At 39.1% G+C, this 20,902-nt stretch overlaps 1 protein-coding gene across 1 annotated transcript; it reads left to right on the plus strand.

Annotated features, from left to right (window-relative positions):
- Positions 1 to 57: 57 nt before the first annotated feature.
- On the plus strand, positions 58 to 19,264 carry LOC110052368 (armadillo-like helical domain-containing protein 3). Its single transcript, XM_020758491.2, has 26 exons — positions 58 to 435; positions 776 to 832; positions 1,513 to 1,578; positions 1,942 to 2,022; positions 2,721 to 2,828; positions 3,039 to 3,084; positions 4,835 to 4,881; positions 4,982 to 5,056; positions 6,858 to 6,944; positions 7,802 to 7,858; positions 8,293 to 8,336; positions 9,137 to 9,197; positions 9,614 to 9,660; positions 10,008 to 10,089; positions 11,180 to 11,249; positions 11,594 to 11,692; positions 12,520 to 12,578; positions 13,119 to 13,184; positions 13,678 to 13,747; positions 14,387 to 14,447; positions 15,088 to 15,259; positions 15,930 to 16,056; positions 16,404 to 16,479; positions 16,965 to 17,043; positions 17,971 to 18,087; positions 18,515 to 19,264. The coding sequence occupies exons 1-26, from the start codon at positions 340 to 342 to the stop codon at positions 18,605 to 18,607; spliced, it is 2,043 nt and encodes a 680-aa protein (XP_020614150.2). The 5' UTR covers positions 58 to 339; the 3' UTR covers positions 18,608 to 19,264.
- Positions 19,265 to 20,902: the final 1,638 nt, after the last annotated feature.

Genomic DNA, 20,902 nt, shown 5'->3' on the forward strand with positions numbered 1-20,902 from the left:
TTTAAAGTCTCGTGACTCTGAGTCACGTGTTGTTGTGACCAGCGGTTAACTACGGTAGTGCCAGTGACTCTCCCTAAAAAATTGACACAAAACTGTATTTTGGTTGGTTATTATTCCATTTTAAGGAAGTTTTCTCTGTGAAACATGGCTTCGTTGCACTTGCCTCTGGATTTCGTTCTTTGCTAAGAACATACTGATGCATTTGAAGTTGATTTTTCTGTCTTTGGTATGAAACTGGAGTCGATATGTTTTGAAATACTTTATGTGTAATAACTCAGTGAGATAGTTTGGCCAAATTTCTTACAATTGTTAATTGCTTCGTGGTCAAATGTAAATGCGATGGTTCATGCTATGGCTGAAACAAAATCGGGACCATTGTCACCAAAGAAGCCGGTCAAAGAGAAAATCGTGGCAATCTACGATGATTTTTTTAAGGTAAGTTAATATATACTACAGTAACATTTATTTCTCGTGAATGATATGTGCATTCGATTATCACCTCATATTTTACCATGTGCTAATCATATACTTGTAAGACATGTACAGGATTATCTGATTATTTTGTTTCAAGCTTAAGGTTGCTAATCATGACTTATAACAACACCATGCAGTTCAGCCCAGCTCAAAACAATTACATTATTTTTATATCTACATGAACTTATAAAGTTTATTGCTATTTAATTTTTTCTATGCAATCTGCATGTATGAAGAGGAAGAGGGAAGGGCAAGGCTATTTTATTTTGTTACTTTAACTGTAGTTAGTTGTTTATTGTAGGGAGATGATCCATCTTGTGAAAGTCCAAATTTCTGGCATGAGTTTTTTCTCTTGAGGGTAAGTTGTTTGTTGTGTACTGGAACATCTGATCACTCTACTATATGGTATGCCTACTAGCTGTCATGAATTGAGCACTACTCTCACGCCTTCAGGTTCTCTTGAGACTAGGAATGGGAAATGTTCAAAACCTCTTTGTAAATCTTTGGAACTTTCTTCAAAAATCCTAGCAATCACTGATACAAAAATCATAACTGTGACTCAGAAAAAGTTGCCAGGTTTAAATAGAAATGGTCTGTTATCCCAAGTGTATACCTTCCAGTGAAATTTCAGCTGGTGATACATTAAGTTCTCTTTTAGCTGATGAAAGGAAATTACATGTGGCTGATATTAATTATTAGAGGTTTCATTAAAGGCCGGGCACCGCGTAAATTGACCTGCTGCGAGAATGATTTTGCCAGCCTGGTTTGACGATACATGTAGGGGAAAGTTTTTCTTATATAGAAGTTCAGTTCAAAAAGTTTTGCCTGCATGTAGCTGTGGAAACCAGTTGCCCTACTTCTGAAAATGTTAATCCCCTGTGATATCGAGGTCTTAGCTAATAATGATACACGTATGACTACTGTACCAGCCCTGTATTTGTAAGCAGTTCCTTGGTTAGCTTGTATACATCTACGTACACTGTAGGTAAAAGCACTAGCAATTTGACATTGAAGCGTTTTTTTCACGAATCTTTTCAGGTCAATGCTGTTTACCTGGAACAGTGCATTGACAAGCTCAGTGAAGAGAAACTTATGGACGTAAAGGTACAAATTACAAGTACAATAACTACGAGGAAAAGTGTCCGTCTTTGGAGAATTGCTGACCAAAATTTGCCCATGTCCAACAAAACCAGAGCTGTGGTTGGATGTTATCAGTCCTGCCAATTTTTAAATCATCAATCACTGTTAATATAACATTTTGCATACAGATCATAACTTCTTGTTATTAACAGTTACTGTAATATTGTTCACTCCTTTTGCTAGAATTATGGACATTTGTGTGGAAGATTTTTTCTGTTCTATAAATTAGTGTGACCAAAATGCTTTAGTCAAATATAGTCAATATCTGTACTAATTTGTAAATAAAATTACATGTAGTTCATAACTGTTTCTTTCACTTTATGTTAGGAGAACATAAACCTTTTATTTGCTCAGTGCTGTATTGCATTGCGAGGAGATCACCAAATAAAACTTGTTAATGCACTGCAGGTATGTGATGAATGTGAAATTAATTTCCTTTTACAATTTATTATCTGTCAGAATACTTTTCTTAAAATTAATATGTCAATTGTTCAGAAAGCAGCAGATGTAAATCTCACAGCTACATGTACACCTGTATATTTGTACTTTATTTTGGTTTTCTACATACCATCACATTGTTCAGGACTGGTCATGTCATGATGTTTTAACATTGTCGCTGTTAGTAATAATTAGATTTATATTATTAGAAGGCAGGAAATTATTAAATGACAAGCAGAGGTCCTTCTAGAGAGTTTAACTCCTTAAATCCCAGGTGTGGTCAGACTCCGAGTTCTCATCACAATACCAGTTCATGAACATTATCAAGCAAACAGGTGACAGGAATAAAGACAATTACATGTATCAACTGACTGATTATGTCTTTATGTACCATTAAATTCTCAGAACTGAACAAGTGATATTACTCAATTTTCAAAAATTGCAAAAAGTATTTGAAGGATAACAAACACAATAGCCTCCATTTAGTGTGAAAACAAGCTCTAATATTTGTCCTTGGGCATAGTCATTATCTGTTCCTCAAAGCTCTCGGAAAACTGTTTGCTTCTTGAAACAGATAAATGTCCATGGACAAATATCCGGGCATTATTCACACCACATGGAGGCTATTGTTTATATACATGTATGTATACTGTGGTATTAAATTTCAGACGCTGTGTGCATTAGTCCGGGCTGTTTACCGAAAGAGATTAGGGGACCATGGGTTTGACGTCATTAACATTTTGATTGGTTTTGATGCTGCTGAAGCACAAATGCAGGTATTTTTCTATCATGTGTAAATTTGTAGACATTTTACTTTTTTTTTGTAAATTTGTAAACATGATTATGTAATAATATTTAAATTGTAGATTTACCAGAATGTACTGGTAGTCAACAAAATAAAACCAGACTTATTTTGAGTACATCATTATCATGTTTTGTACTGTCAGTGGTGAGTAATTGATTCATATGAAATGTCTTCTTTTTAGGGATTGTTAGAGAGTTTGCACACATTTCTAGTAGGGGACTATCCAGGTATGATGATGTACAGGGATAAATGTAGGATTTATACCATGTCATAAAAAATACAGTCAGTCAGAATACAGGAAAGCTGTTGTAAATTCAACTGTATTACATGTACATAAAACCTTCCCATCATGCGCCAGGTGTAAGTCCCACTGATTGTGTTGGCCAGTGAATTTTCTATGGCATAGTATAAAATAGGAGGGAGGGAGGCTGCAGCCCCCGCAGCTCTGGAAATTATGTGATTTTTCGGGCAAAACACTAATGATTCGGGCAGTGACACTTGAGAGAAAACATTACAAAATAATGCTGTTTGTGTGATTTCCAAAACTCGTAAATAAAGTTTCTAGTTACAGTGGTTACCTTTTTTAGACTTTTATTTTAATAAGTTTTAGACTGTACTCAGATTGAGACTGTTGATAGAGTACATGTATGATTGATTGATCATGTAAACTTCGAATATAACTATTTTTGGAATTATAGCAGTTTCATTAGATGTGGGACTTGTGAACATTTTTGTTTTTCATGCAATTTGAGTTCGTTTGCATACCAATTTCAACACTCTTGCATTCGGGCATTGCAAAATTTTTTCAGGCAAGAAGGTCACCACCCCCAAGTCTGAAGGTGCCAGTACACCTATGATGAAATATGCAACTAGTCATGCAGTTGTATTTTTCAGTCGATGGGTTAATGGGCAATGGTCATCACAGCCGGTGATGGCCAGCACAGGCATCAAAGGTTTATGCATCAGTCAATTCCAGCAGTGCCCATCCCCCCCCCCCCCCCCCCAGGCAACCGCAGGGCATTTGCTCGCGTTGTCAGTCCCGGGGGTGGGGCATCTGCAATTTTATTGCGGCCCGGGGGCTGGGCATTTGCGTACCCCGAGGCGATCCCTGGGCATTTGACACACGTGTTTTCGAAAGTGCCATGGATGAGTTCATCAGGAAAGATGAGGCATTTGTCGAACAATGACTTGTCCGTCAGGGACTAGGGAAACTTGTAGATGTTTTAAAGGCGTGTTTTCTCAATTTTAGATATTTCTTCATTACTTGTAAGCATAATAAATATAAGCGACGAGGTGAACTATATTTTGTTTATCACAAAACAATCACTGAATGGATGTGAACACGACTATTTTGAATTTTGCATTCAAAACTAGCCTAGAATTTTTTAAATTCATGAAAGTGGAGTTAAAATACTTAAGGTTTGCGAATTCGAGTGATGCAATCTTCAAGACAGATCTTGCGGGCTTAAAATGCAATGCATCATCATTTAAAATGTCTTGATTCTTCACAGAGAAAGTAGCCTGTGAAAACAGGCACCTATCATCGCTTGCGGCTGGGCACACGTCTGCCACGATCCCAGCTATCCTTTAGCAAACTGTTAAAAACAAATATAAAGAAATAAATATAATCAGAATCAACTAACACATACTGTCGTCCTTGAAGTTTTACTGTTGCATTAAAATACTGAACAGTTGAACGTTTTATTCACTGATTAATAAAAAAACTGCAGAGGTGTTGGAAGGCGACGATCCCGGGGGCGGGGCATTTGCCCTCTTTCTTTGCCCCCACCCCGGGGCATTTAGACAGCTTATGGTAATTTGCCAATTTATTTTAAAAAAATGTTAATGCCTGGGGGTTAGCCCGGGGGGGGGGGGGGGGGGGGATGGGCACTGCTGGAATTGACTGATGCATTAAGAACCACTGATCATTCATTGTCACAAGTTTTATATTTTTCTTTAATACATGTATTTTCACAGTGAGCTTAAAGAACCTATCACTAAAGCTGGCCCTGATACTTGTAACAGTAAGTACATGTACAATATATCAAGTACCGTTGTTCAAAATTCTCCTTGGTTGAAATTGACCATGTGTAATGTTAACCTGTGTGTCGATCACTGTTTTAGGCAACAGACAATGTCAGTCAGAATACAATAGTGGAGTACATTATGATCAACAGCATTTTTGAAGCAGTTATCCAGGTACATTGTCAGTTTGATGTCAGATTGATCAATTGTTTGAGATGCTTAATCTGCAGTCTTAGTACATTAAGTACACTTTTTACGAAACACTTTCAAAAATGTTCACAAAAACTTGACATTTGCTTCTATTTAATGATTTACCGTATTTTCCCGTGTATAAGTCGACCTTTCAAGACCTAAAAATCAGTCCAAAAATTCGCCCTCGACTTATACATGGGTCAAAACTTGAGATCCAAGCGCCAGTCAAATAATTAGCATAATAATTGTCTTTCAATGTTAACAAACATGTGATAAGCGGCAGCACAGTTTACAACGTACGTTCGCTTAGCGATCTGTCTCTCCATATCAGAGCTTCAAGTTAAAATGCATCAACATTTATTCGTTAAATTTTAACCTGGATCTTGTAGACACTCACTGGCTCAATTTTGTCATAAAGAACCAATATTTTTCCTTTAAATAAAGCTGTACTAAAGCCGCTCGGAGAAAATATCTTTCGCGCTTGGAACTTCTCTGCTTGGTAGCCTGGCAGGATACGAGTGCGAGGACTTCTGTACCAGTACTTGACCGATTTCAAGGCTTGACTACCAAGTTCCCAACACACGCTTTGCACTTTGTTTATGGCGTCGTTCTGAAAGTCGTGAGCTTCTTTGGTGTTTTGCCTGTCTTATAAAGCCACTTTTAATCTCTTCGCACTTAAAAAGGCTTGTTTGAAATCCTTACGTTTGATTTTTGTGAGCATTTTACAAAAATTATCATCGAAAAGTCTGCATGCACATGTGTTGCTAAACTGGGTAAAACGCTCGTATACGTGCCATAATAAGCTTTAAAACTGCGCATTGAAACATGCTGTGATTTGTTTACATATCTGTGGTAGCTGAAAGATAATTTTAAGAAATACAAGACAAGTTTTCCAAGAAATTCTTACCTTGAAATTAAGAAAATCTAGTTTTTGGCCTCAAAAATTGGGGGTCGACTTATACACGGGATCGACTAATACACGGGTAAATACGGTATATAGATTATGAGCTTGAGATTTCTATTGCATGATAGTTGATGTGAAATTGAGAGGAAATACATGTAATCTAATTGTTTTAGTATAAATCTACTAACTGTGCAAATCTTTAAATCTAAATCCTCTCTAAAGACACTTCGAAAATGCAAAGATCTACGGCTGCCACTTTGTTAGCAAGTGCACACTTTTGGGCTACTCACTATCTTTAACAGAATAGATACATATAGTGAGTAGCTTGGCCAATCAGAGAGTGGCATTTGTGATAGATTACTTAGATCTGGACTACATGTAAAACTCAATAGAAACAAAGAACTTGTCTTTTTTCCTTAGTTTATGGTAGTTGAATCTTTTTCTCACAGTTTTTCTTACAGAATTAAGAAATGGAAAACATTTTCTCTAATAAAATTACTATCAAGTTTATGAAGTACTGTAAGTTGTAAGACTTCAAAACTAAGAAGAACTAGAAAAAGCTCTGGAAACAGCTCATAATCCAACAGTATAAATTCTTGTTTTCCTAAATGCTATAACCCCATAGAAACACATACCAGTAAAATGTTTCCTATTTTTAAATTAAATAACGAATACCTAGCAAACCTTTGGACTTTTTTTACTGTATTGGAATGGTAACAACATACAAAGATACACAGCTATTGTAAACCTTTGGATGCATTGCAGTCCTATAAATATCACATAGGCACATGCTGACATACAGTAAGACATGTGCACAGGCCTTTGAATTTACAGCAGTAGCCTTCTACACTCACTCTCAGTTTATGACACTTTTATCAGGTCCTTGCTGATCCAGTTGCCAGACAGCAACATGGCTACGAGGCAATGCTGCTCTTGACAGTGCTTGTTAATTACAGGAAGTATGAAGTGAGTAAATAAATAATTAATATTATTATATAAATCTACAATATTTTAGAGAGAAAGCCACATTCAGCTTTAGCTGGTTTTTATGCAGGTCCTCTATCCTGGTCCAATTGGACTTTAGAAATGCTGGTTTTTGTGGAAGTAGGAAAACCAGACGACCAGGGGTAAAACCCTTGGAGCATGGAAAGAACCAACAACAAACTCAACCCACGTATGGCACTCGGTCAAAATCAAACCCAGGACACATTGGTGGGGGGCGAATGGTCTCTCTCAAAATTGTATTTTCATTATTATTTTTTTTTTTTGTATTTTTTTGGTACATTGCAATGTAGTGGGAAACTGGGATAAAACATCCAACTTGATAGCAACAAAAGGAGAAAAAATTCTGAGCTTGCTATCCTGGTCCTAAATTCTAGATATATTGTTTGGTCTTGCTCATGTGTACTTTGATGGAACAAACTACAGTATTGAACCACTAGAACCAGTAAGTTTCCTGATTCTAGTAGCAACAATCTTTGAATGTCAATCCATTGACAATCTCTGGCTTTATTTCTGTGTACAAGGTTAGAAAAGAAAGAAAAATAATCTTTGATTTAGATGTTTTACACACAGTAACTGATTGGGGTATTGTGATATGTTTTGGAACTGCCAGACACCTCACCTCTGATATGTCAAAAAAATTGATCTTGATGTCCAAGGTAAATATGATTAAAAAATTTATGAACATCATTGATAATAATTTGTAAAGAGGGCGAGCAATGTTGTTAACCAAGTTACAGTGAACAATTGCCGCCTTTTGTGACCAGCACCTCTGTTATAACGGAATAATGATTATTCATTTGTCTGAATATTATTATCAGGCTTCAAATCCTTACATTGGAAAACTGTCAATCTTGGATGATGAGCTGGCTCTAAATGTAAGTTTAAAAAAGTTGTTCATAGTTGTTTTTAATTTTTTAATTTATTAATTTTATCCAAAAGCGATCAAGATAGAATGATTGCCTAAAGTATGTTGTGGTTCAATATTTGCCCTCAGGTACAATTTTTACTTTTCCTTTGTTTATATTACATTTATTTATTAAATAAATATTATATTACCATACACCAGGGCAAGGGAAAACACCATTTGAGTTGTACCGAAGGTAAAATCAAATGCCAACATCACATGAATTTTTCTTTGCCAGAGAAATTGTAGTGTCCAGGGCCATCTTGTATTTTTTTGCTATGTCAAAGGCTAGGTGTTCAAGGAAACTGCCTAAATTTTGTTTTGGTTGGGATCATTAAAAGTTTTCTTTGTATGTACTTGTATAACGTTGTGATGTTAACTGCAGTTCATTATTTTCCATTGAAGGGTTTTGGCTGTGTCATATCAGCTGCACTCACCGATTACAACAGGTATTTGTCTTTATGGATATATGGTATCAGTCTGCTAATATTTCTTCTATGATAAATTTTACGATCAATGCAGAAATTCTCACGGCAGATTTTCATTGTCAATAAGCTGACAGACACATGAATGTATAATTTATGCAATGCATCAACAAGTGAGAGCGGACAATTTGTTATCGTAAAATACAAATATGAATTATGTCATTGTCGAAGTAGCAGGTGCAGATTCACTTGGCGATCAACAGCTACTTTTACAATATTATGAAAAAAATTCATGATCAGTTTACATGTATGAGGACCGATGCATGAAAAACTGACGTTAAGTTGTTAACTTGTACCTTGATGCTACATGTAAGTTGCTTCCATACTTACTATAATACATTTAAAGTAATGTTACGTCACTGCGAAGAATGATAAATTATATATTTACCAAGTATTGTAGGTAATGCAATGTGTCCAGAGATGTCTATAATGTGTTCACAGTGCTGTCACATGTATACACGTACCATATAGTGTACCAATCGCTAGTTCTTTGTATGTCATGCAGGCAAATAGACTGCTGGCAGTCTGTTTTCCTCATGAAATTGGCAGGGAATCAAAGAGCCTGCTGGCAGACCAGGAAGTATGAGGCAAGGCATTTCAGTCTGTAAGATACTGGGACAAGACATGCCACACTGGTCAGACCCTAAGAGGAAGGTCTGGCTGCCATCAGTCTAGTATGCTCATGGTATTAGCTAAAAATTCCAGCTAGTTTGCCATCTGATGAATTGATGTTTGACATTTTGTTTTTATTATTAATATTTCAGGAAGCATGCAGCTATGTTAGAACAGGCATCTGGAGGATTGATCAGTTCCATAACAAGCTTTGTATGTGCCATGAGAGCTTAATTTTGTGAGCCAACATGATGAAAGGGGAGAAATGACAGAATAACATTACTCAATAGCCCTTTTTACAATTAACTTTACTGATTTGCATTCCAACCTAATCCAGTGTGTATGTGAGGCAATTTTAAACAATTTATTTTGTAGATTCTGCCAGAAATTCCCTCACATCCATGTTGGGTTACATTGTAATGCAAATGAGAATTAAAGCAAAACATGAAGAGGGCTATGAGTACAGGAATTAACTAACGATACCAAAGAAATGATGTAATGTAGGAACGAGAGAAGCCAGAATGAAATTCTTATTCTTCTGTTATGCAGGCTATTAGTCAAATGACTTTTTGTCCATCATATAGATTTTTCTAAAATCGTCAAATTTTAATATTTATTACACTGTACAGGTTGGAAGCATGTTTGTTGCTGAGACAGAGAGATCTCAATGTTTCAGGTATGCAATCATTGCTGCTTATGCTTTTGCCTATAAAAGAATTAATGTTATTGCCTAGCATGCACCCATGTACTACAGTACTGTAGCCAACAAAAAGCTGTCACCTAGAGCAAAAATCCTTTGTTGTGAGTATATAGGTCTTGTGATAGATTTTCATACTGGCCGTTTTTACTTGTGTGTGAAAAGAGTGCCTTAAGGATCATGAGGGTGCAGTGTCTTGCAAGAACGCAACCCAGTGATGCTGGCCAGGCTTGAATTCATCCCGCTTGGTCCAAAATCCAGCCAACTTTAACTATGTGCCTTTACTGTATAAAAGAGTAAGAATTATTTTTGTCTCCGTTTGTCAGTACCAATGAAGCTGTTCTCCTGGCATTATATGAAGCAGTCCATCTTAACAGAAATTTCTTCACTGTCCTTAGTCATGTCACGGTGAGTATCTTATCATTTTGGTATAGACTATAATAGTTACTCTGGTCCAAAGTGTAGTTTGAGTAGCAAAACACTGTTGTCTTAACCATATTAAGTTCCTGCCGTGTGGCACGAATTTTTGCAGGAGTTTAACTTTGCGATCGGCGTTTTTTCGTGTTTTGCGAAACTAAGTGTTGCAATTGGTTTAAAAAAAACTGGTTTTCTTGCTGGGTATTAATGTTTGCGAGTTTCAGGAAACTACATGCCATCAACAAGTGAAACAACATGAAGAGATCTAAGGCAAAGTCCACACTACGCCAGAGGAATTTGAAAACGCAGCTTTATTTCTACGGTTAGGCCTACCGTCCACACTAACTGAACCCGGACCGAAAACGGAACTTTTCGAAAGCGCTCTTCAAACCGGAGGAATTTGAAAAAGCCGGCTTTGCGTTTTATTGTGGACGGAAAACATTTTGAAAACGGAGCTTTTCGAAAACGATAACGTCTCGATAATAATGTAATTTGCCTGGCCGAGTTTTCTTCAAACACAAATCCAAAATGACCGGTGATTGTTGTGTTTTCAAGCTTTCCGATGTAGTGTGGACGGAAAACATTTGATGCGTTTTCAGAGTGAAAACGCCGTTTCATATTTCTCTGTTGTAGTGTAGACGGGGCCTAAAACACGGTAATCAGTGTCACTCTATTACAATTACATCTTCCCCAAGTGTGACTGACTGCTCCTGCCGTGATGAATCAGCAATAATTATGGTGCCACTTGATACTTAATCGCACATGTCATGTACCGAGGGCAATTTCATCGCTTTATTCCTGAACGATTTGTTTTTATTTCGTCGCTTTGTTTCCGAACGAAAGTGACTTTTAAAAATATACGACCTCCCATATACGACACAGGCAAACAAAATTCCACTTGTGATTTTTGTTTGTATAATTTCGCCAGTCGAGTAAATTTTGGCGGGAGCTTGTTTTTGCGGATCGCGGAAGAAACTGCAAAATATCAAAAAAAAAAAAAAAAATAAAATAAAATATAATAACGCGCTAAAATTTCACGTCACACAGTAATCTAAAGATCCAGTTGTCTTGTTCCTTCCAGACTGCTCCAGGGTCCAGTCCCCCTCCGTCACCTACCGCTGCCCCTCCTGTTGTTGAAAGGACTGCAACTGGTATAATACATTGCTGTATAATTCTACTTAATACACCGAATGATATCCCCTTTAATTAAGAGTTAATGGAATTAAAAGCCTTAAACTTTAGATAGAAGGTATTTCGAGTTTGTGAGTAAGTTCCATGTTGCTACAAGTTCTGTGAAGGATAGCGAAGGAATCGTATACGCAAACCTCAGAAGATGTATGAGTCAGTTTTCAGATTTAGCCATACTGGTGTTGGACTTCCTAAGATCTAGGAGACTTCTTAAGCTTACATTTGAATTCATGTAATAGAACACACCTGTTTGAAAAGACTTCTTGTGTTTTATCAAATCACATTTATTACGCGTCTCTTTTTGTAGCTGCCGTTGTTGAAGATTTTCCTCCAGATTTGAGCCAACCCACCAATTTACTTGTCACTCTTTTGACCTACTCTTCCATTGCTGTACAGAATACAAAAGGTATATAGTGTACTATAATATTTTTGCAAGGTGTAGGACATGTAACTTCATAGTTCTCGTTTTCTCTTTTGTTCCCGTATATTAATTCTGCAAGGAAACCTCTCATTATCAATTTTTACCTTTTAGGACGTTCGCACTAATTGTTTCTGCGCATCCTTACTGCGCACGCAAATTCATACACCACGTCACGCATAAGAGCGCGCGCTAAGTAATAAAATGAACAATGATAAGGCAGATGACCATTGCTGTAGCTTTGCCTGGATTTAACGATCTTGGACATTCGGTGACCCCTACTTTTCTTTCTAGAAACAGGTTTTGTTTACAATTATCTCCACACTGTCCAAAAATGGTCAAAAAATTAATGTAGGAAGTTAAAAAAAATTCAAGATTTCTGTGCACGGGACATCGAATCCTGCAATCTTGCGGCTGCAACGTGCCTGAAACTATGGTCGCTAAATGCCGGCGAACTTCTTCTTTAAGGAAACTCACCAGTTGAGTAAATTCACTTGATAGGTCCACTTACACAATATGTGGCAGAGAACATTTCACTTCAAAGATCTAATTGCAATATTTTTGGACCTACAGACACTGTGGCCTTATTCGCTAACGAAGCCCGATTTTTTTCAGATTTAGGGTGTTCTTCGAGTCACGTTCTCTCCAAAACGAAGTTGGTGACCCCCGATTTGTTGACATTTCTGACATAACTAACTCATCCTCTTACAGTGGTAAAAGTCTCAGAAAAAAATCAATGTTGGAAAGTTTTCGCGCGAACGTCCTTAAACAACACCACGTCGCTAACATGGCGAGTGTGTTTCTTTTCCTTCCAGACGACAAGGGTATAAGCAATGCCAAGCTGTGTCTGATCATTTTAACGTGCATTGTTGAGGTAAGCCTAAAGTAACAAAGAGAAGATGAAATGTCAAAGAGCGAATTCTCCATATAGGCCTTACTCCAAGCGGAAACCCTGTCAAGTTACTTTTAGACGTGGTACCCAGTTCTTTCGCGGTTAATGTCACCACGGGCATTGCGTGGATGTTTTCATGGAGGGTGAAATTGCGTATAATGCCACTTGGGCAGTCCACATGAAAACCTTAATTGGCGCCTTTCTTGCTAAACAAGAAGGAGCAAGATTTATACCTCGCAGCAGTGGTTGCAACAGAGTGTATTTCATTCTGAAGGCAAATTTAAGCTGAGCTTGTGTTGCTTTCCTCCAAGCAATTAGCCTGTTAGCAAACAATAGTCCCTTTGTGGCAAGATTTACAACGCACGTGCATATCCATTGTTCTGCTCATTGAACCCTTCTAGTTGCCGTTAAATTCGTGGTTTGTTTAAGCTTCCTGATGTCTACGTAAGAGGTTACCTCAAGGAAACAACCTTAAGAACCAACAAAGAGCTGAATTAATATTTGCTGTCTTATTTTCCACAGGATCAATATGCCAATGTTTTCCTTCATGATGCAAACATGACGTTCTCAGTTCCTTTACACAGAGTGGTAAGTGCTAGTGAGCCCGCGTTCCTGAGCAGGGCTGTTGCTGAGCGACATGATTTACATATATCCTGATGACGACAGCTCTCGTGACAACTTCCGCAGCGCTCGTACTGCGTTCTGATTGGACAGTTAAAAACCGGAAATCATCGAATAGCCACGAGGGTTTAGTTGTCGCAAAATATAACCTGTCCAGAGTGAATAGTGCATTCTATATGTAAAACTAGTTTACCTAAATGGTTCAAAATGCTCCATTGCGGCGTAGTGTAGATAGAAAACATTTGATGCGTTTTCAGAGTGAAACCTCTGTTTTCAAAATCCTCCGGCGTAGCGTGGACGGGGGCCTGAAACGTAAACTTTTCTTGATGGGAATCACTTCGGCAGTACATTCAGCGGAAGCAAGTTCACTTTTTTGATAGCGAAGAATTCTAGATACCCTTGATCTAGTTTTGGCTTGGCGAAGTCCTTGTTAATGTTTGATTCAATTGTTTTCTGCCAGCAAATGTATCACAGAGGCGCCGTTATTGAAAAGAATGCTCCCTCACGACCTCTTGCTTGCGCGTTACTTGGTGAGTATTAATACAGAATTTAGCGTACAGTTTTCGAGAGTTCGGTTCCCATTGAAGCTTGACTTGGGATGAGGTGAAGATTAAACGCTTACTGACTGGGTCCTTAGGGAGACAGTTATTTTTCTCTCGGAGCCGAGGGAAATACTGAGATTCGAGTTAAACAAAATCAACTTGTTTCCCGAGGAACTAGTCATTAAGTGAGCGAAGAGGTTAAATGAATTTACATGCAACGGCGGTCGCTGGTCAAAATTCGCGGGTAACTTTGCACTGTTACCCTTTTATGTCATATTGGCTGCTCAGAGACTATTGACGGGAAACAGTTGACCTCGAAGTAGCCAATGAGAGCACCAGCTGTTGGGAAAAAAATTCCTGCGATAATAAATCGTAAGTGTTTTACAGTTTTATTGTTATTCCGGGAGTAAGCACTTTGTACCAAATCTTGGGATATGATTGGCTAACCCATATGAGCGACATGGAGTTTACTTGGTCAATCGGGATTGCCCGCTTTGTCTCGCAAGAAAACGGTGTTCGAGCAATACGCTACAGGAAGACTGAAATAATTGGTGTCTACCTCACAGCTATTATTTTCGCTTTACGTGGAATAACGACAATGGATGTAATCTGTACCTTTTTTTTCAGATCTTATGGTGGAGTTTATTGTAACTCACATGATGAAAACCTTACAAACCGACTTATACAGGTAAACATGCTCAGCAAAATAGATTGTTACGTGTTAAGACCTTGATGTCGGCCAAGATTTCCTAGATATCCCTGTCAAAGTACTTTTTAAATAATTGAATCCATTTTCTACCTTTATCCGATGGCCTGTCCGTGCTTGGGACTTCGACACACTAATAAAGTTCTTATCTTATCGTCCTTTTCTTATGACCTTTATAGCGCTAAAAGTTTGTGTCGCTTTGATCCGTGGTGTTAAGCTGAGTCTGTGCTTTCATCCGTCACAGCTGGAAAGAAGAAAATTAACCCTCAAGTAATTTATAGTGCTGAATTTCGTTCTTAGCATTAGGCTTCGAAAGAATGGGAGACCACACGGGGTAAAGAGAAATTCTGTGATCTCGGTGGGATTCGAACCCACGATCTCCAGATTAGATTACTGCTGCTTAACCGACTGAGCTACGAGGCCAGACGGGAATAGGTGGTGGGTGATTACGCAGGATATACGTGCTCCCGTCTGGCTTCGTGACTCAGATGAAGTCATACCAGCATCTTAAAATTTGAAAGGTGTTACGGTTGAAATGCTGTGTCTAGTAAAGAGAAACAGCCTCGTGGAATAGCTCTCCCTTCTATATATACAAGACTTGGTTCTTCTTTTATTGTTGCAGTAAAACATTTGGAATTCTCCACCGTATGCTTTGTTACCAGAAGAGGTGTCGGGTCAGGCTTTCTTATTCCTGGAAGAACTTCTGGACGGCTCTAATGAACTTCCTTAAATTCCTTCTCTCCAATGAAACTGTGCTCACAAAGACCTCTGATATCTTCTCCCTGGCCTCACAGGTTAGTTTTTGACTGCCTTCTCGGGAATAGAGTCTGAACAACACTGCTCCAATATTTCTGGAGATGTTCTTGATTCAGTATTTTATTGTTTAAGTGGAACCACCTATGACGTCATCACTTTCCTAATTTACATAATAGAAAAACGCAAATATCTTTAAAACGAAAAAAAGATTTTCCAAAAAGGAAAACGCCATTCTTCTCTACTTTGAAAAGCCTTTCAAATAAGCAGCTATTATTTTTTACTTCATACGCACTTTAAATTGACTGTAAGCGGCTCGAAAGAATGATTTTTGTTCCCAAAGTTAGATATTCAAGGTCGAAGAATGTCTCCAACGTGAAGAGTTTTGAGAACGATCGAAACTTTTGGGTTTTGCAAATCGGTATGTCATTGTTAGCATCATCGTTTTTAATTGTCTTTCAAAACCTCTGTTTTCGCAGTCCACACGAAATGCGCTCGCATTTATTTTCGAACAATTCCACCTTAGAGTGTCTGTTCTTAAACAAAAAGATACATCATCTTATTCGACAGTTTATGTGAGGCTGAACATTAAAGGAAAAATTATCTTCGTTAAACTCAACAAGAATCAACATAAATGACCTTGAACGGGATATAAAATTGTGTGAGTAGAGTTTCAATATCAGAAAATATTAATGTTATCTGTTTCTTTAGGTGGTTAACATCTTCAATTTGTTTATCACGTATGGAGATACATTTCTACCTTCTCCCACATCTTATGATGAGCTTTACTACGAAATCATACGCGTTCATCAGATTTTTGACAACCTCTATTCAATGGGTGAGTCTGATAAACTGGTTTGGTGTTCGCTTGATGAAACTTTGTTAGATAGAAGTAAGTCATTTTTTTAGAGAATGGTATTGTTCAACATTCGGCAGAGAAAATTCCATTCTGATCACGCAGGTCTACAGAGATTCAAGTGGCGCTTCTGATTGGTTGATACTTGCGCGGGAAAATTCAAATCCGAGTAGCAACCAATCAGAGACACCGCACCGATCTCTGTTGAGCTACGTCATCAGAATAGAATTTTTCTGGTCTAGTCTCGCGTGTGATGTCCGTATGCAAAAGATAAATGGCTTAGTGCGTTTCATGAAAAAAAAAAAACAACTGTTCATTGTTTTTAACAGCATTAAGACATTCAACGAATGGTGGCGACTGGAAAGATCCTGCATCCCGTCTTGCCAGCTCTTTAGTGAATGTCAGGTGAGTTTGTAAACAAAATTATTCAAGTTCTAATGCTCATAACGAATTGCAATGTTACCTAAGTATGTTGCTTTCCAACGGAACCAATGAATTGTAGAGCAGTTTTCGCTTGAGTGTATAACGTACCTCGCTTTGCCTTTGTTTGACATTACTACGGTACGCGATTGGCTTAAAACATCGTGCCAGTTTTTCATCCAATCAGAAGTAAAACCAAAACCAATCTTGACTCGCTCGCACAGGTTTTCCTGCGCTTCGCTTCAGCCACGTGTATTTGCTTCGAGTTTTGTTTGGGTCACGGTATTATCTGAATCTTTTGTGATTGGCTACAGTGATTACTTTGGTTTTGGTTGTACGGTACTCAATTCAAAGCATCCATAAAAGGAAAAGCAACAACCTGGCTGGCACAAGTCTTCCCAATCATTTTCATAACAGATTGAATATTGAAATATCTTGGACTCTTGAACTTCTGTATTTCTTACACACAGAGCAATCACAAACCATTTTACGCCGAAAATCGATTCATGGGCAGCCGTCAATCATCTGACGTCACTCTCTTCGGAACAGGTTTGTTGGCATTTTCGCTGGTCAGAATGTGAACCATTTTTGGCGCTAAAAGCTCGAGCCGTGTACGACACGTGCCATCTTATACCTGGTAGCCCATATGGACTGGGCCTTGCTTATTTCTTTGGTGTTTTCTTACCTCAGTAAACTACTATTTCTATATTCCTTCAATTCAAAGATTAATCTTGTTAATGGCTAAAAAACTCGGATTTTGAAATGCTGCCCTTGAGAGCAGTCGAGCTCCTATTAGCGGACACCCTCGGAGAAATGGGAGGTGGCCGCTTAATAGGAGTTGCTGTGCTTTGAATATTTTTAATTTATTATTATTTTTTAAAATTTCGTAGTGAACATGGAATTAAGTCAAGACAATCATGATAAACGTGTGTTTGAATGCTTTTATCAGTCGTCACTTTCTATTTCGGACTTTAAATTTTGGCACGAGCTCCTGATCTTGGGTGGTCGTGTAATGGGCTAAAAGGGGTAAAGACAATTGGAAAACTTTCATTGGGACGACCAAAAGGTGGTAACGATCGCTTAATAGACGTTGCTGGTTAATAAGGTTTTATTTGCAGTATTTTACTGAAAAAAAGTTCGGGACTTAAAAATAACTGGCTGCTTAACAGGGGTGGCCGCTTAGTAGCTGGCGTTTTAATAGACTGTTACAGGCCTCTATTTTCTCGTATTTTTATTCGATCATTGAACGCGCGGATAGAATCGCGAGAGAACTGGACGCCAGCGCAAAACGGAAGACTTGACTGGGCAGGGGGTGGGGACCCGAGAGCAACCCCAACCCCCCACCTCCGCGTGCTTCCAACTTGCTTCGGTCGCTTTTCTTTCGCTTGCATAAATAGGGAGGCTATGACCATTTAGCCTTTTAATAAGGGTTTGACTGTAATTGTAGTTGAATGCGTTTTTTTTTTTCTTTTTCAGGTGCTAAGCGTGATTCGCAGTAATTATGACACGTTAACCCTAAAACTGCAAGAAAACTTAGATCATTATGAGAAATACTCAGAGAAGCCGAAGGAGGCGTCCTACTTTACTCAACTGGTATGTGTTAACCTGTAGCCCAAAGGAAAATACAGACACCTCGTGGTATAAACAATAGCCTCCATTTGGCGCGAAAATATGCTCGGATATTTGTCCGCGGACATTATCTGTTCCGAGAAGCGAACAGTTTTCCGAGAGCGTAGCTCGAGGAAAACTATGAGCTTTGAGGAACAGACAATCTCCAAGGACAAATGTCCAAGCATATTTTCCCGCCAAATGGAGGTCATTGTATTTATTATCCTTTAAATATTTTTCGCAACTCGCGCGGTTTTGAAAATTGGGGAATGTCACTTGGATATTCCACAGGTTAAGGTGGGGGCATGTGTCCCACTATATAACGTGTTTAGACCCATCGTGCGCGAGCGAAAAGTTAAAATTCGTTTGGTTTTTTCATTGCATTGATTTGACTGTGTTGGTATTTCCACAGGTCCGTTCGATAGTGATCGATGTTCGGAGAACGATTTCTGTTAGCAATCTAGAGCAGTTTAGTTTGCTTCAAGAATTTGCTTCAATCCACTGAGAAGGCTCAAGGCAACGCAACCATCTGTTCACAGTGAGCAGAGGATTCGAGAAATAGAACACGATAACTATTTCAAGAACAATTGTGCACAATTGAATGGTGTTTAGTGTAATAATAAGTGGTGGTTATGAGGTGGCTTGTAAATGGCAACGAAAAAACAAGTCACATTAGAAGGACAAAATGAAATTCCAAAACAAGGAACAGTTATTTAGCCCTGTGCTTCTCAAGGAAGATACTAACGTGTCGAGGTTATTATTTTAGTCTTTGTCGTTTTCCTCGACTAGAGGACAGTTTGTTGGAACAAATATTGTTTAGGGGTTTTAATAACGTTTTTAACAGGAGGGCAACTGGTTTTCACAGGCGGGGAAAACTATTTTATCTGAACTTCGTGATAAGAAAAAAACTTTCCGCTCGATAGTCAAACCAGATGAGTAAAGTCATCCCCGCAGCTGGTCAATATGCCCGGTGCCCAGCCCTTGGAGCGGCTGATTAGTTTCGAACACGTGTCATTTAAGGGGGAAAAAGATAAGCGCCACCGCGTTGCCTAGCTACCTAGCTATATTCTGAAGGAGTGTTCAAATTATCTCGTGACAAATTATTGTAGGGTAAAACAATAGTGCATATGAAGACAAAATAAAGGGAATTGAATGTCTTGTACTGATTTTGTATTGTAAATCTGCACTAGTCAGCGTGGTTGTATCATTATTGGACCTTCTGATTTGAAGTTTTATTGTAACCAAATAAGGAATTATCCATAGAGAATTAACCAATCAAGCTTTAACTGCTGTCCTGTTGTCCTATTACGTCACTGACCTGACATCTTTCACTACCATGGACATTTTCAAGGATATACTGTAATAAGTAAAAAATGAAATTTTCAAAAACCGGTCACCAATCCCCAGCTATTTGAAATTCCTCCTCTCCCTCTCTGTCGCCCGTAGCTTCAATCCCGACCCTATCCCCAGGGCGTTTTTCCTCTCAATGCGTTTTCTTCCTCTCCTCTCCCCCGTCCGTTGATGAAGATCGGATTTAAAATTAACTCTTGCGACCCCACCCTGCCCTTCTTTTTTTCCGAGGATTGCAATGTAACGTGCTAACAGTTGCTTGGGCACTCTCTCTTCAGTCAGCCAAAAGTTACGGAATTCTCAGTGCGAATTAATATGGCTGCTCACTGCCCCGGCAAAGTAACGATGTGGGTGGTAAAATTTTGACCAAGCAGAAACTCTCGCAACTGGGATGTGCGTATTAAGGGAGAGGGTGGGGGGGGGGGGGGGTGGGTAAAAACTGGATACAACTTACGACCGCCTAATTAAGTTGTAGCCTACTATGCAGACGCGCTCTGTGGGCTCGTCACGCAATCTTGATTCTTTCCCCACGAAGGGAGGCAAACCGCGTGACGAGCCCAGAGAACGTCTCTGTAGGAGGCTACTAGTAAGTTAGTGAAAGAGGCGGAAACCATAATAGCTCTGAATTTCAATACATGTATCAACTTTTAAAGTTGGATGGTCTTACTCTTGGAGCAGTTTTTTCCTTCTGAACGGAGTTAAGGTCGGCACTCACGAGGGGACTGGTCCCTGCGACTAGTCCCTGCAACAAGTCGCGGGGACAAGTCCCATCGTGTGAACTGGCCATTTTTGCTTCAAAATCTAGTCGCAGGGGCTAACTTTGGTCCCTGCGACTAATCCCTGCAACAAGTCGCGGGGACAAGTCCCATCGTGTGAACTGGCCATGTTTGCTTCAAAATCTGGTCGCAGGGGCTAACTTTGGTCCTTGCGACTAGTCCCTACAACAAGTCGCGGGGACAAGTCCCATCGTGTGAACTGGCCATGTTTGCTTCAAAATCTAGTCGCAGGGGCTAACTTTGGTCCCTGCGACTAATCCCTGCAACAAGTCGCGGGGACAAGTCCCATCGTGTGAACTGGCCATGTTTGCTTCAAAATCTAGTCGCAGGGGCTAACTTTGGTCCTTGCGACTAATCCCTGCAACAAGTCGCGGGGACAAGTCCCATCGTGTGAACTGGCCATGTTTGCTTCAAAATCTGGTCGCAGGGGCTAACTTTGGTCCTTGCGACTAGTCCCTACAACAAGTCGCGGGGACAAGTCCCATCGTGTGAACTGGCCATGTTTGCTTCAAAATCTAGTCGCAGGGGCTAACTTTGGTCCCTGCGACTAATCCCTGCAACAAGTCGCGGGGACAAGTCCCATCGTGTGAACTGGCCATGTTTGCTTCAAAATCTAGTCGCAGGGGCTAACTTTGGTCCTTGCGACTAATCCCTGCAACAAGTCGCGGGGACAA

Source organism: Orbicella faveolata, unplaced genomic scaffold (genome assembly GCF_042242905.1).
Source record: "Orbicella faveolata isolate gen_17 unplaced genomic scaffold, um_ofav_v1 contig_1, whole genome shotgun sequence".
In the NCBI taxonomy this organism is placed as follows: Eukaryota; Metazoa; Cnidaria; class Anthozoa; order Scleractinia; family Merulinidae; genus Orbicella; species Orbicella faveolata.

What these genes read in the sequence shown, in the direction of transcription:
- LOC110052368 (XM_020758491.2), top strand. Translation starts at nt 340, where the DNA reads ATGGTTCATGCTATGGCTGAAACAAAATCGGGACCATTGTCACCAAAG. An exon ending in AGAAACTTATGGACGTAAAG is followed by an intron (nt 1,579 to 1,941) that starts GTACAAATTACA and finishes ACTTTATGTTAG; the next exon opens with GAGAACATAAACCTTTTATT. An exon ending in ATGATGAGCTGGCTCTAAAT is followed by an intron (nt 7,859 to 8,292) that starts GTAAGTTTAAAA and finishes TTTCCATTGAAG; the next exon opens with GGTTTTGGCTGTGTCATATC.